At 36.1% G+C, this 15,941-nt stretch overlaps 5 protein-coding genes across 5 annotated transcripts; 2 read left to right on the forward strand and 3 right to left on the reverse strand. All coding sequences in view use genetic code 12, as the record gives it.

Annotated features, from left to right (window-relative positions):
• Window positions 1-191: 191 nt before the first annotated feature.
• Window positions 192-3,473, forward strand: PSE1 (importin PSE1; the record flags this gene model as incomplete). Its single annotated transcript, XM_064994428.1, has 1 exon — window positions 192-3,473. One exon carries the CDS (start codon window positions 192-194, stop codon window positions 3,471-3,473), a length of 3,282 nt encoding a protein of 1,093 aa, XP_064850500.1.
• Window positions 3,474-4,140: 667 nt separating this feature from the next.
• On the forward strand, window positions 4,141-4,998 carry DASC09_008260 (telomerase inhibitor; the record flags this gene model as incomplete). Its single annotated transcript, XM_064994429.1, has 1 exon — window positions 4,141-4,998. One exon carries the CDS (start codon window positions 4,141-4,143, stop codon window positions 4,996-4,998), a length of 858 nt encoding a protein of 285 aa, XP_064850501.1.
• Window positions 4,999-5,520: 522 nt separating this feature from the next.
• DASC09_008270 (uncharacterized protein) lies at window positions 5,521-7,866 on the reverse strand (the record flags this gene model as incomplete). The annotated part of the gene is made up of 1 exon (XM_064994430.1): window positions 5,521-7,866. The coding sequence occupies one exon, from the start codon at window positions 7,864-7,866 to the stop codon at window positions 5,521-5,523; it is 2,346 nt and encodes a 781-aa protein (XP_064850502.1).
• Window positions 7,867-8,969: 1,103 nt separating this feature from the next.
• Window positions 8,970-14,018, reverse strand: SLN1 (histidine kinase; the record flags this gene model as incomplete). The annotated part of the gene is made up of 1 exon (XM_064994431.1): window positions 8,970-14,018. One exon carries the CDS (start codon window positions 14,016-14,018, stop codon window positions 8,970-8,972), a length of 5,049 nt encoding a protein of 1,682 aa, XP_064850503.1.
• A 385-nt stretch (window positions 14,019-14,403) lies between these two features.
• Window positions 14,404-15,810, reverse strand: DASC09_008290 (uncharacterized protein; the record flags this gene model as incomplete). Its single annotated transcript, XM_064994432.1, has 2 exons — window positions 14,404-15,500; window positions 15,684-15,810. 2 exons carry the CDS (start codon window positions 15,808-15,810, stop codon window positions 14,404-14,406), a joined length of 1,224 nt encoding a protein of 407 aa, XP_064850504.1.
• Window positions 15,811-15,941: the final 131 nt, after the last annotated feature.

A 15,941-nucleotide genomic window follows, 5' to 3' on the forward strand; every position in this document is an offset into this window, starting at 1 on the left:
ATCCTAAATAAGTGATCGAGTACCATCATCATATGCCAGCTCATCGTTAGATCATTTGATTTATAATATCTTCATTGTCAACAGGATACAACTTCATAGAATCAAAGTGTGCAACTCTTCCACAGAGCTTGAGTTTAAAAAAGAATACCAATAATTATCAAAAAATTTTCACTCAGAAAAAAAAAAAGGATATGTCTTCTTCTTTGCCAGGTGATGTCCATATGACATTATCTAGAATTATCGAAGGCTTGATATCCAGTGATAATCAAGTGAGATCTCAAGCAGAAAAGGCCTTAGAAAATGATTGGTTCACTAGCACTGGTGTCGAAATGCTACTCTTGTTTCTCGCTGAACAGGCTGTCAGTGGTGATAGTGAAACCAAAAGAGCCTTTGCTGCCGTCATTTTTAGAAGATATGCCTTGAGAATGCCGCCTGAAAGATCCCCAAGTATGACCGAAACCTCTATCGGTACGATCTCTGAACCTGTGAAGGCCGAAATTCGTAACTTATTATTTAACGGATTCTTTGGCGAGCAGACCAAGAGCGTTAGACATAAATTGGCTGATGCTATTGCCGAAGTGGCAAGAACCAGTATATCTCCTCCAGGTACCTGGGATAATTTGGTCCCTACCATGTTTGAAGCAACAGGTTCACCAGAGCCAGGTTTCAGAGAATCTGCTTTTAGAGTTTTTGCTGCTCAACCAGCCTTGGTGGTTCAACATCTTGAGCAGGCTTTGCCAACATTTCTTTCAGGATTTGTTGATCCAGATGATTCAGTCAGAGTTGCTGTCAGTAACGCTTTTGTTGCTTGCTTCCAGTCAGCTCCAAAGAAACAATGGTCCTCTTTCAGTCCTATGTTACCAGGTTTATTAAATGCCTTACCAAAATACTTAGAAGATGGCAACGAAGATGCTTTAACCTCAGAATTGGAATCCCTTATCGATTTGGTCACTTTGGCCCCAAAAATGTTCAAACCTATGCTACCTACAATTATTGAGTTCTGCTCCACAATTACTAAAAATACCGATCTTGAGTCACCGACAAGATTAGCAGCTTTGGAATTATTAACCACTTTCTGTGAAGCTTCACCAAATATGTGTAAGCAAGAGGCTAGCTACGCGGAAAATATGGTCGTGTTGACATTGCAATTGATGACTGAAGTCTGCATCGACGATGATGATGCCATTGAATGGCAAAACAGTAACGGTGGAAAAGAATCTTTATACGAAGAAGACAAGGCTGCCAGAAACTCCTTGGATAGAGCTGCTTTGAGTTTAGGAGGTAAAGTCTTGGCTGAACCTTTATTCAAATATTTAACTCAAATGATACATTCCAGCGAATGGAGAGAAAGACAAGCTGCGCTCATGGCTTTATCTTCGGCTGCTGAAGGTTGTAGTGATGTTTTGATTCTGGAAATTCCAAAGATTTTGGATTTAATATTGCCACTTTTAAATGATCCACACCCAAGAGTTCAATATGCTTGCTGTAATGCTTTAGGTCAAATATCAACTGATTTTGCTGACTTGATTCAAAAGAACTCAGGTGATAGAATTCTTCCAGCTTTGATCTCAAAGTTGACTAACGAATCTGTTCCAAGAGTTCAAACACATGCCGCTGCAGCTTTGGTTAACTTTTCTGAAAATGCGTCAAAGGACATTTTGGAACCATACTTAGATGACTTGCTCACAAACTTATTAACTTTGTTACAAGGACCACACAGATATGTTCAAGAGCAGGTGTTGACCACCATTGCCATTGTTGCTGATGCTGCTGAAACAAAATTCATCAAGTACTATGATACCCTCATGCCATTGCTATTTAATGTTCTCCAATCTGATTTGGACAAAGAAAATAGATTATTAAAAGCCAAGAGTATTGAATGTGCCACTTTGATTGCTGCTGCTGTTGGTAAAGATAAATTCTCTCAACACGCGGAACAATTGATTCAAATTTTTGGGCATATTCAGAAGGAGGCTGTTGATGAAGATGATCCAGTCAAACCATATTTGGAACAAGGTTGGAACACTATTTGTAGCATTATTGGAACAGACTTCTTACCATATTTACCTAGTGTTCTCCCGACCCTAATTGAGCAAGCCAAAGCTGAACAAATCATCAAATTAGTGGATGAAGGTGACGAAGTTGATCAGGATGAACAGTGGGATGTTTACTCTTTAGCAGGTAAACTTGTTGCTTTACATACTGCTGTCTTGGATGACAAAATTGATGCTATTGAGATTTTGAAATCATATGCCGATATTCTTAAGGGCTCTTTCTACCCATACGTTCCTCTCATTGTCAAGGAAATCTTGTTGCCTGCGTTAGACTTCTATTTCCATGATGGTGTGAGAAATTCTGCAGTTGAAGCTTTGCCAACTTTCTTGTCATGTGCAAAGATTGCTCAACCTCCAAGATCTCCAGAGCTTATGAGTTTGTGGAGTGCCATCGCTAGTAAGTTGATTGAAAGCTTAGCAGGTGAACCATTGACCGATATTTTGGTTAGCTATTACACATCTTTCTCTAACTGTGTATTACTTATGGGTGAAGATACATTGAATGAAAATCAATTAGCTGCATTCGTTACCTCCGTCAATGCGAACTTGCAAGGTGTTTACAATAGAATTAAAGAACGTGATGAGGCTGATAACTCTGAAGAACAATATGATGAAGGCTTGGAGGAAGAAAACAATGAATTTACTGATGAAGAACTATTGGATGAAATCAATAAGGCAATTTCAGGAGTTTTCAAATTCTCTAATTACAAATTCTTACCAGCTTTCCAAGAGTTGACTCCTACTTTGACTACTTTCTTGGTGGAGGATAATAAGGCCTTGAAGTTATGTGGTTTATGTATGGTATCTGAATTGATTGAGCAAACAGGTCCACAATCAGGCCCTTACAAGGATTTGTTCCTGAATGCTGTTCTTGAATCTTTGACTAGTAGTTATTCGTCTGTTAGAGAGATTGCTGCATTCATCATTGGTGTCGCTGCTTTGAATGGTGGTGAAAACTATGCTGACTTTGTTTTGGGTGCTTTGGAACCTTTGTTCAATATCATTACTGTTCCAGATGCCAAACAAGATGATAACATTATTGCCACTGAGAATGCTATTGCTGCTATTTCTAAGGTTTTGCATATTTATAATTCTAGAATTGATAATCTTGACGCCATGATTGAAAACTGGATTCAAGCCTTGCCTATTGTGGTTGACAACCAGAGTGCGCCATTTGCATACAGTTTCTTGGCTAGTCTCATTGAAAACAATCATCCAGCGATCCAAAAGAATATGTCTAAGGTTGTTGATTCTGTTATTCAAGCTTTGTTAAATGGCGCATTGAGTGGTAAGGCTGCTGAGAAGATTGTTTCTGCTACTAAGCAGCTACTTGGCAGTATTCCTCAAGAAAATGTGATGCCTATTTTACAAAGATACGGCCCTGAAGAACAAAATCTCATTCAAAAATGGTTCAGTTGAAGAAGTGAGAAGCTTGCCAGAGATGGCATTGATTTCTCAATGTTGATTTTTTTGAAGAAGTTTTTTGTTCGTTCATTTGGCATTGCTAGTTAGTGTTTTTGTTGTTCTTATGTTTAGTCATTTTTTTTTCTACCGACACTTTTTTTTATCTATTTTTTATGCAAAAGCTTTTCAACATGTTATTGTTTTCTTTTTCCCTTTTTTTTTTTTTTCATATGTACTTTTTTTTCATTTATATAATTATTTTGATAAGTTTTCTCCCCTCTTATTCTTTTTAATAACAATCCATTTTGCCTTAACCCTTTATTTTGAAGATTTTTGTTTTCTATCTGTTTATATTAAATTCATTTGTTTCAGTCATTATATTTTATTCCCCTTTTTTAAATAAATTCATACTCAGACTATAAATGTTATTATCTGTTACCTAATTTGGATATCAAAATTTATTTGTGGTGGTTGTGAAGTAAAAACAGGCATACTGCCTGTTTTTGCTAATTTTTTTTTTTTTTTTTTCTTGCCCGATGATCTGCGATGATAAAAAAAATTTTTTTTTTTTTTCTAGTCTGCAATTTACAATAAACAGTGTGGAGATAAACTAATCTTTGAGAAAACTAAGACACTTGAGCGTATATCAAATAAAACATAACAATACTACCATATCATTATAATGGGTCTTGCCGCTGCTAAGAGTAAACAGAGATTTGGTTTGGATCCAAGAAATACAAATTGGTCCAATGACACTGGTCGTTTCGGTGCCAAACACTTGACGAAATATGGTTGGAAACCAGGTCAAGGTCTTGGATTAGTATCTCATGCTACGGTCACCCATGTTAAAGTTGCTGTGAAAGATGATAGAAAAGGTTTGGGATCCAAATTGGCGAAGAAACATAAAAATCAAGATATGAACGACGATATTGTGGGGCTTGATGTTTTCCAAAGAATTCTTGGTAAATTGAATGGTAAGGAAGACGAAATCAGCGATGAACTTGAAAGACAAAGAAAAGATAAAATCATAAATGGGTCTTGGGGTATATCCTTTATAAAAGCAGAAACATTGGAGAGTACATGGGACGCCGAAAAGAAGAGGTTTGTAACGAGCAAGGAAGAATTATCATCAAACAAGAGATCACGAAGTGAAATCGAAGATGATGAAACTGAGCCTGAATCAAAGCACAAAAGATCGAAAAAAGACAAGAAGGATAAAAAGAAGCAAGAAAAAAAGGACAAGAAGGATAAGAAAGAGAAGAAGGATAAGAAAGAGAAGAAGGATAAGAAAGACAAAAAAGACAAAAAAGACAAAAAAGACAAAAAGGACAAAAAGGACAAGAAAGACAAAAAGGACAAGAAAGACAAAAAGGACAAGAAAGACAAAAAAGACAAATCCAGCAGTCCATCTTCCACTTCTGAAGCTACCGAACGAATTGTTTCCTCCCGTTTAGCAGCAAGATCCAGATATATCAGACAAAAGAAGGCAGCTACTATGGATGACAAAGCCATGAGAGAAATCTTTATGATTCCAAATTGAGGTTTAAAGAGCGAACTGGAGTTATATCTACTGTATAGATAGAGTTTTGCCATTGTAATATAGATTTTTTAGGATCGTGGATTGATTTTTTCGTTCGCATTTGACTACACTACACAGATGTAACTCTTTCAATAACACTATTCCCAATTTAATAATACAGATATCCAATAAGATTTCAAATTTTTTCCAAAACCAACAAAAAGTAGTAATATTAAAACAAGGCAATCTCAAGAGAATTAGGAAAAAAAAGAGAGAAAAAAAAAAAGAAAAAAATAAGCGTCTGTCTAGAAATTTAATAATCCAAAAATATTAATAAAGAAAGAGAAGAGAAGTAGAAAATTAAGAAAAGTAGGAAAAATAGAAAATTAAAAACATAGAAAAGTAGAAAATTTAAAAATATACTATAATTTTTCTTTCATCAAAAGAATTGAAAATATAACTGGTATAGGACAGAAAAAATGATACAATAATATAATATAATACAAAGAAGTTTGGCTTTTGCTAGTAGCCCATTTCACGTTGTCACAAGCCTTGCGAATATAAGTCACTGACGGTTTTGTGTCTCAGCGGATCAGGACAATTATATAATGTTTCCTCTATAATAATCTCATTGAAATCATGATTATCCATAGGAATAGCTCTACCAGTTTCAGAATTGGTATGTGATTTATCAAACTCAGGCTCATAAATAATAGCTGGCTTTTTCCTAATATAATTGATAAGAGATAATTCATATAGATCCACTAATTCATTCACACTAGGTCTCTTCTTGTAATCAGGTTCAATCATCCAGTGAACCAAGAGATCCAAAGTCTTTCCATCATTAACGAACCCAGCTTCATGATCCTGGGAAATATGATCACCTGACGAAATTTCTCCAACAGTCATAAGACTGGAATCCACCAAAGTTGACAAGTTACCAGCGTCAGAAAGATCACCATTTCTGAGTTTTTGCCATGAGATACCATTATCAGGTAAGTATATGTTTGCGGCAATTTCGACAATCACCAAGCCCAAAGAAAAAATGTCAGCTGAAGTATCGTAAGTTCCATTTGCAAGAATTTCTGGAGCGATATATTCACGGTCGCCTTCCTTATCTATTTTTAACAGTCTTGTATTATCTTCTCCGAATGAGGTAGTTTTGAAAGTCGATAAACCAAAGTCTCCAATTTTCAAGTAGCCTTCATCGGAAATAAAAACATTCGCTGGTTTGATATCCAAGTGTAATAAATTATTATCATGCAAGAAGCTCAAACCTTTGGTTAGTTCCAACAATATTTTCCAAATTCGAAATTCATCCAATCTATTGCTGACGCCATGACCCAATAAGAATTGATCCAAGGAACCATTTCCATAAAATTGGGTAATGATATAATCATTATTATCAAAATGGAAGAAATCAACATAGTTTATAACATGTTTGGCATTCTCATTGATGTTGTTACGGGATTGTATTTTTATAAAATTCAAGATTTCAACTTCATCACTAAAGGGAACTTTGTTGTTACTCATTATTCCCAAGTGCTTGGATATCTCATCGTTATTCAAGACGGTATTAATGAGGTTACCAGTGTTATGATTCCTATTTGAGAAGGACACATTCTTTTTGTTATTAACAAGCTGCTTAATGGCATAAAAATTCAGATTGAAGGATATTTTGTATACTTTAGAGAATTCTCCTTTGCCCAATAATTTGATTTGGTTATTAAAGCTCTGGGCTAGAAATGTATTTCTACTGGTCAACATCTCTGGGTCTGTGAATACTGGGGTGGTAGGAGTTCCCAAAGACGAAAACTTAGAAGACTGTAGATTACTATTATTGATCGACAATTTCAATTTTCTTGAATTTGATTTGAGCTCAGTACTTGATTTACCTGAATGGTCGTTGATATTTGCATCCAAAGTAACTGGTTTCAATCCTTCATTTTTTCTCAATTTTCTGTTGGAAAACTTTGACATAACCGGAGAGTGATATTCATCGAAAATTTCTCTTGATAATGGAGACTGGGTTGCAAAACGAGACGGCGATAGTTTGGCCATCACTGATATCGAGATATTCTTACTGTTTTTCCCTCTATTACTGAACTCACGATTGAATTTTTTATTTAGATTGAACAACCCATCATTATCATCTCCATTATTCTGATCTTTAAAAGTCCTATCTTGATTTTTGGCAGACTTGAATTCAGCCAATAGCTGACGAGCTGTTCTTTTCAGGTATCCCAACAAGTTACTGTCATTACTGGCAGATAAAGAGTAATCAAAGGATGAAGCATTGGCCGATTTGCAAGGGGTGTCAGGAAACGCTAAACTTGATTTCTTTTCAATAAGAATACCATTCTGATTAAATACCATTGGCGACTGCAAAACATTCTGGCCTCTGCAGTTATTCTTTTTAGAAAGAATGCCCGAAGAATTGAAAGCCGTTTGTAAAGGTTTAACAAATTTGAAAGAGTTATTAGGCGTTGACATTTCATTTGGCATATAATTTAAAGACAGCGATAAACTTTCTACTGAACTTGTTGTTGAATGTTGGAGTAACGATAATGAAGATTCGATAGAGCTTGATGACACAGAATTATGAACTTGTTTGTTGGTACTGAATGGCGTATTATGCTTTGGTGGTTTCGGTCTCCATAAAGGCACATCCACATCCATTTCTATATTACTGCTACTTCTGCTGATACCATGATTATTGTTGAAACTTATTGTATTGGTGCTGAAAGATTTCGTTATTTTGCCTGGGTGAAAATTAAAGCTATTATGTGAGAGATTCAATTTATGAGGGTTGTGAGTCAAAGGAGTCGATTGCGCATTAAGGAACAAAGAGTCCACAGAAGAAGATGACTCTCTCTTGCGCTTGCTCATGGTTCTTTGAGTGGTTTGTGGATGGCTGGGCGAGTGTTAAAGAGTTGTGGTGGAGTTAATACATGATAGAAAAATCAAAACAACAAAAAAAAAAAAAAAAAATTCCAAAACCACATCATTACCCGGTGCCATTGGACGATTGCAAGGAAACACGCTATGGCCAGAGAAACAGCCGCTAGACACACAGAAATTTCGAAGAAATATTATTTGCTTAATGACAATGTGAAAGATACAATCTGAATCAGTGAGGCTTCTGTGGTGAAGTATATTTGTTAGAGAAAAATTGGAAAATTGCTGATATGCTTCTTTATGCAAGCTTGCGTGTCTATCAACACAGCGCGTTTTTTCAAGAAAAAAAAAATTCGCGTTTAAATTTGAAAAAAAATGAAAAATTTATATCAGATTTCTTCTTCTTTTATTAACTGTTTTGTTTATTACAGCTTTACTTATAGTATTCAATATTGACATGGAAAAGTATGTTATTGTTTTACTTGCTTGGATGGTTGTTGATCACTAGAAGCTTATGATGATTTTTATAGATAGGGACAACTGAGTGTTCATTGAAGATTTATCTTTAAAGCCAATGTTTTTGTAGATACTGGCAGTTTCTGATCTTTCATGTGATAACATCATGGTTAATTTATGAAATAAGTGATTTTGCAGTGTTTACTAACCCCCGACAGATGTACATGCACAATGTAGTTGTATGGTCATTTAAAACTTTTATATGATTAATATATGTGAAATGTTGTATAAGTATTTTCAATAATATAAATGATGCAATTTATTATCACTATCGTAATTAAGATACAAACGAATGATATTTTAAAAAAGAGTTAAAAAAACGAAGCCGTTCTCAATAAGAACAAGCTTTCACAAACAACAGAATGAACTAGTTTGAAAATCCAAAGAAAAGTGATAAAACTGAGTCGAAAGTCTAAATGTAGCAAGAAAATCAAAAGAAATGAAAGTGAAAGAAAAAAAGAAGCATTAAAATAAAGAACTAAACCAATAGATAAATAGAGCCGAAAAGAAAAAAAAAAGGTCAAAATATACACAGAAAAAAGTAATAAATTAAAAAAAAAAAAAAAGTCATAATACAATCAATTCACTTCCTTCTCCTCATTTGGGGTTAAAACGGCATCAATGATGTCACCGTTGATGGATCTTAAATGTTGAAGAATTAACTTCTTCAACAAAGATCTTCTTATGGGCTTAGCCAAAAATGAATCCATTCCCTGTTCTAAGCAGTGTTTGACATTGCTATCATCGGTTAAAGCAGTCAAAGCAATAATTGGACCTCTGAAATTTAGCTCCTCTCTTATATACTTAGTTGCAGCAAGACCGTCAACCCTAGGCATTTGAATATCCATAAAAATCATATCATAAATTGTTGAACTTGTATCCTGATTATTGAGGGACTTCATTTCATATTCTGCTAATGACTGTTTAACGAATTCTATTGCCTCACCACCATCACAGGCCAAAGAGACATTATTAAATCCTTCAAGGCTGAGTAATCTTTGGACAACTTTTTGATTTACCAAATTATCCTCAGCAGCAAGGATCTTGAGTGGGAATCTTTCACCTAACAATTTTCCAGAGCCAATTCTATGAGTAGTTCCGCTAACGGGTGGTGTTGTTTGGCTGAAAAAGCTGGCACTGGAGGCTTTAAGATCTTCTCGGTGACTCCCCATATCATCATGCTCACCCCGAGAAGTCCCTAGAAATTCATCGTAAGGACCATAACTATTAGTTCTTCGCAACTTATTGGTTTTGTTCTCATCTTTATCCGTGCCTCTGTTATTGCTCAATGGTATTTCACTCGTCACTCCCTTTGACTTGTTTATATAACTTGGACTATTGACAAAATTGAAAGGATTCAGGATATTGTTCAGGCTGGCTGGTGAAGTGCCCCCATTTCTAAACCCATTATAAGATTGAGCCGTACCAGTGGAGCTACTAGTAACAAAAGCTGGTTTTTCAAGCATTCCCCTTTCAGATTCAGACGCAGTCAGACCCAGTTTTGCCTTCGATTTAATAGATCCACTTCTCTTGATTGATACCGCTGAGGAAACAGAAAGTCTTCTGGAATGCCTATTCTTATTTTCACCATCAATAACCAGCTCCCCAACTTTTAATTCTGGCAAAAGCAACTTGAAATTCGTATTATTTTCATCTAAGCTATTGACTGTATCGACATCGTTACTAACAATAGTGGAAGACACATGATTCAGGTGGTCTTTCGCAGTAGAATTAATGATATTCTCTGCTAGTGGGTCACAAGTGAAATGTTTCGTCAAATTGTTGTTGATATTAAACTCATCATCAAAAATAATTGCTTGATCTTTCTTATCGACCCAGAATATCTCATTTGTTTGCTTTATTGGAACTCTGAAAGTGAATTTGCTTCCTTTCCCCATTTCACTCTTCAAAGTAATTTTCCCGTGCATAAGGCCTGCCAATTGCTTACAAATTGATAATCCCAAGCCAGTACCACCATATGATCTTGATAGAGTCTGATCACCTTGAACAAACGGTTCAAACACTTGGGTTTGTAATTCGGGAGAAATCCCAGGGCCAGTATCAGAAACAACAAATTCAAACACCCAATATATTGGATGCTTTCTACTTTTAGTGATGAAATTAGAAGCAGCAGTGGAAATTGGTAAACCAGCAAGCCTTTTTTCTTCCAAATTTTCTTGGAAATTCTCGATAAAGGAGTGCACAGACCCATTAACAGAAACATTTGTACTACCATTTTTCCTCTTCATACTTTGGCTGCTATTTCTATTTGATGAGTTTTCAGAGTAATCAGTGTCATCAAAATCATTAACTTGTCTTATATGAACTTCTTCGTAGTTACAGGACTTGCTTTTATCTTCATCCCATTGACCCACAAGACGAAGTTCTAATTTAACTTCGCCATTAACAGGAGTGAATTTTAGAGAATTTGAAACTAGATTCATCAATACCTGGGAAATTCTATTATCATCCCCCAATAAGATGAAGTTTCTCATTCTTGTAACAATGATCTTATTTCTCTGTTTATAAAACTCGTCACTACCTTCAACATACTTTGATTTGATAGCATCAATCTCCTCACTAGTAAATATTGGTTTGAATTCATCAAATCTAATGGAATTCACATTATTCTCATCTGGACCATTAAAGGTCAAGGAGAAATTAACTCTTGAATCATTTGCATTTTTAAGAAAAATTGATTTAATTTGCTTCATCACATCTAACAACATAAACTTCTTAAATTCCAATCTTGTACGGTTCAAATTATTCTTTGAAAATGTCAATAACTCATTAAGCATGTGAGACAACAAATCACCGCTTTTGTAAATTAACGACAATGATTCGATAACATTAACAATAGTATTCTTTGAGTCAGTTAATGAAAATTCACTGTTTTCACAACCAATTTGTTCACAATTCTTTCCTTTGCAAATTCTGCCTTGGTACTCCAATGAATCCATAAAATTCTCTTGTAATTGTTTGAGGTCCTCCTTTGCTATGGCACACATTCCGAGTATACCATTTAAAGGAGTTCTTAATTCATGCGATATATTTGCAATGAAAACAGTTTTGGATTCATTAGCCCTTTCAGCTTCAACTTTGGCTTTTTCGAGCTCTCTAGTTCTTTCAAGGACCTTGTCTTCCAAGTCAGAGTATTGCCTTCTAATGAGATAGCTCATATTATCAAAAGTTTGAGACAACTCAGTTAATTCATCCTTCACAAAGATATATCTTTTTGGATTGAAAACGCTACGCTCTTTAGTATCAACTTTAAATTCTTTTCCATTTATGGCATTAACGGCAAGTCCAGTCTGTTTTCTATTGAAAAAGGAAGTGAAAGACTTATTTTGATTCAAGAATTTTAAAGAAAACAAATTCGAGCCAAGAACGGCAGGGTCTTCCGGCGTATTGTCTTTGATGTAATGATAATCTTCATTAGGAGGTTTCTGAGTATCATCTAAATCTTTCCTTGAAACCCCAAGCTGTTTATTACTATAGGGTAATGATTTAATAAGGGTGAGAGAATGTGAGTTATCGCTACTTACTCCGTTTTGTTCATTAGCGGAGCTTTGTGATGGGTATTTCGTGTTTGAATCAGTATTACTAGTATTTGTAACGTCCATCAGCTCATTATCATTGTGATTAACGATATGGTCAGGCGCCTTGGAGTGGGATACTTTATTATCATTTGACTTTATTTCCGTTCCACTAAATCGATCAAAGAGTTTCTCATTACTATCACTTTGCCCCCTTCTCTTCTTAATGCGACGGTGAAGAATATTGCCAAGAGCAAGATATTTTGTTAAAGTTGAAGACCTGAAAAACTTTCCGGTTGAGTGATCTTTATGATTATAACCATTTCCTGTTGCACTTCCATTCGAACCATCTTCCGGCTTTCCATTAAACATTGCATTCTTCACATTCTCGCCACTTCTCAACGAAAATACCTCGCTAGTTTCCTTTAATCTAGTGATAGGTCGAACCGCAAAGTGAGAAATAGGGAAAGTTATGATACACATGAGGATCCAAAGTCCAATGGCTGTTCCCACGATAATTTTTGTAAGTTTATCGCTTGGTTCCATAAACACAGAACTTTCTTGTTCAACAAAAACAGCCCAATCCACCAAGTTACTATCAATCTTGCTGTAACCGACTGCCATGTTCTTTCCATCTGGTGTGTTTGTTTTTCTTTTGGTTCCTTCATCTGCGTCCACTAAACAGGTTAAAATGACAGGGAACTCAGTAATTCTGAAATAGACACCTAAAACATACTCTGAGAAAGTGCTCATCGGTGGAAAGACGTATTTGATATAGTTGATGTTTTCTGAAGAATAATAATCAGTAACAATGGATTTTGGCAAGCTGCTACATTCTGACGAGCTACAATTAGAAGATGAAGATGATGATGATGTGTTAGTCAGTAATGAAGCATTGCTTAACGTAATCGTACTGTTACCGATGACAATAGTTGTTGCAGCAGCGATTATTGAAGAATATGTTGACGATGAAGATGATGATGACGAGAAACTTGAAGTTGTTGAAACACGACTAGTAGTGCTGCTGCCTCTAGTAGAAGATGTTGGAGTGGTAACAATCCTGGTCGTACCATCATTAGGATTAGCTCTTCTAACCAAAGAGGAACTTTTTAAGTTTGAAGCTTTGACCGCCTTTTGAATCTGTACATTCTTGCTTGTGGAGCTGTTGGAGTTGGCAGGATATCCTTCATTAACTAGAGATGAGTTGTATCCACCCTGTAAAAGTAAAATTCTTCCATTATCCACGGCACTATTATCATAAATCACGGATCGTAAAGCTTCTGCAGAATAAATAATAGTTATGTAACCAGCAATTAGTGATGAAGTTGATGAGACAGAGGAGTTTGGATACACAGGTAGAGTTAACGACATGACAAATCTTTTTGACTGAGAATCCATAACTGGTCCTGAAATAACCCCTGATTTGATGATATTGGTGGGCAAAGATGTGACGTTTGGATTGAGGATGTAAAGCTCATCTAGCGAAGCCTGCGAGTATGACCCAACAATAGAGACTGTATAATTAGTGTTGTTGCTATATGGACTCTGTGAGGTCAATGTGGCAGCAGGGGAACTAGATGACGATGAGCTGCTCTTTGTATGTCTTGGCGAGCTTGATGATGACAGTGAAATTGTTGGAGTTATCACTTCGGAGGCGTAAGATGACGCATTATTACTAACCAGTCCCACTTCTTCGAGCATTAAATCATATAGTCTTGCCTGAATATAGGTATCTGAAGAATCTATGAATTTCTGAAGGTAATCTAATGCTCCTTCGGATAACTCAGCAATATCCAGAGTGGAATTAGTGGTTTCTCCGAAATCCGACAAGCTGGCAACATATTTCTGGACTGTATCCCTTGTAGAGACCCAATAAAGTTGGTAGTAATTCAGCTGAAGATTTTGCTCCACTTGAGAGGCTTTTAATTTTGCAATAACACTGAGTCTTTCAGAGCGAAGCGACAAAAAGTTTCTTGAAAAATAAACCCCGGTGATGATGGCCATGAAGGCGAGAGAGAAAGTCGCCACAAACGAGACCAATCCAATTAACTGGGACCGAATGCTCACTCTTAGATACTTGGGGAGGCGCATTTTCGGTGAAGCGGACTCTTTTCCGGAAACAGAGCTTGTTCTAATCCTTTAACATTAACCTGATCTATCGCCAATTGTTTATATAGCTTCTTTTAACTTTCTTTTCTTTTTTCAGGGATTCTGTTTTTTTTTTTTTTTTTGCCCTTCGTGCAGCACGGTGTGTGGGTGCCCTGGTTTTTACTTTGCTCACTCAACATGAATTGAATAATTACTAGATATAAATTACACAGTTCCTAATAAAAAAGGATCTATATAGCCTGGTGGATAAAAGGACCGAAAGAAAATAAAGGGAAGAAAAAAATAATTGAAATGGAGAAAGGAGGGGAAAAAAGAAAAAAAAAAAGAAAAAAAAAAGAATGACAAAACTATCAATACATATAACTAACTATTCACTTGACTTATCCTCATCTTTAATTTGTTTGAATTCATCATCAATATTCTCATCATCAGTTGCCTTAAGCTCCTGTTGCTGTTGAGAAACAGCAGCAGAAGCAGTTTGAGTTGCGCTAGCAATTACGTTCGGACTCGGTATTGGCATTCCAGACTGATTGGCTTGTCCAGCACCATTAGCCACAGATCCAGTAGCATATTGATTGGACACATTCTGCGGAAGATAATTATACATATAAAACTGATTGCTTGCATTTGAATAGTTCTGATATCCCCCAGGTTGATTATAGTAGTAGTTCTGATGTGCCGGTGTTTGTGTTTGTGTCTGTGATTGCTGTTGGTGATCCTGATCTTTGATTGAATTATCTCCCATGGATCTCTTTTCAGCACCATGCGCAGGTGGTAGTTGTCTGATCGCCGACGATATCTCCGATAAGACCTTCAAGTTATTAACCACAGATAATGTGTCATCTTTATTGTTGATGCCATTAATACTGCTACCATCAGCAGGGCCTACTGCTGCAACAGTAACCTGTTGACTATCATCTCTTTTGTTTGATTTACGAACTCTGATTCGCGAACCCATGCTTTTCAAAGTTAGCGTAAGCTCAGGCGAGGCAGTTAGACCTGGGAAGTATTTGGCATTATAGACTTTGAAAATTTCTGATTTCATTCCTCCGCGATAAATCAATCCCGAACGGCTGCCAGGCATACCACTCTCATTGCTTAATGGGAATTCCCATAGCCTGAAGTTCAAACGATAATAACCTTCATACCGAACCGAAATATCGCTAAATACAAAAAAGGCCTTAAAATCATCTTCAGAATCATTAGAGTTGGTGACAACGTTAGCAGCAACGGTGGTAGTTCCAAAGATGAGATTACTTTTATTCTTTTCAAGGTTTGGTTTCCGTTTTTTGAAATTTTTCTTGGAAGCATCCGTACCCAAATTCTCTTCATTTTGATCCATCAACTCCGCAGTTGCTGTCATAATAAGGTAGTTGTAAGAATGATCGATCACGTTTCTGTTTCTTTTATTATAAAGGCACACCTTGACAATTGGTGGAGGGTCAATAGATCTCCGGCCAGCAACTAGAAATAAGTGTTAGTTAGTTAAACTAAAAAAAAAATCATCTGTGAAGATACCAGTCATCGGATAACGAAATTTGTGCTTCTTCTTCTTTGGAGAAGACGCGTCTTTTCCTGGAATAAAATAAATATCACACTGCTTAAGTTTCGCATCGAAAATTAGTAGAACAAAAATACAAAACATACATGACTTTGTTGAGCCACATGCTCTTGCCTGGATTGGTTGTTGTGCAATATCAATGGAGAAATTTGGACGAATTGCCTTTATTGATTCTTCTGGCAAATACCGAAGTTGATACGCGGTTTTGGCCATTATGGGATTTTCTTATTCTCGACCAACAGCAATAAAATTGGGAATTCTTTCCAAGTGAGTTGGGATTGCTAAAGTTTAGAAGGAGTGCAGTCTTCGGTAAACGAGGATTGAGTGGGCCTAATTACCGTAAT

Source organism: Saccharomycopsis crataegensis, assembly GCF_037102585.1.
Source record: "Saccharomycopsis crataegensis DNA, jcf7180000000072, whole genome shotgun sequence".
NCBI classification, from domain to species: domain Eukaryota; kingdom Fungi; phylum Ascomycota; class Saccharomycetes; order Ascoideales; family Saccharomycopsidaceae; genus Saccharomycopsis; species Saccharomycopsis crataegensis.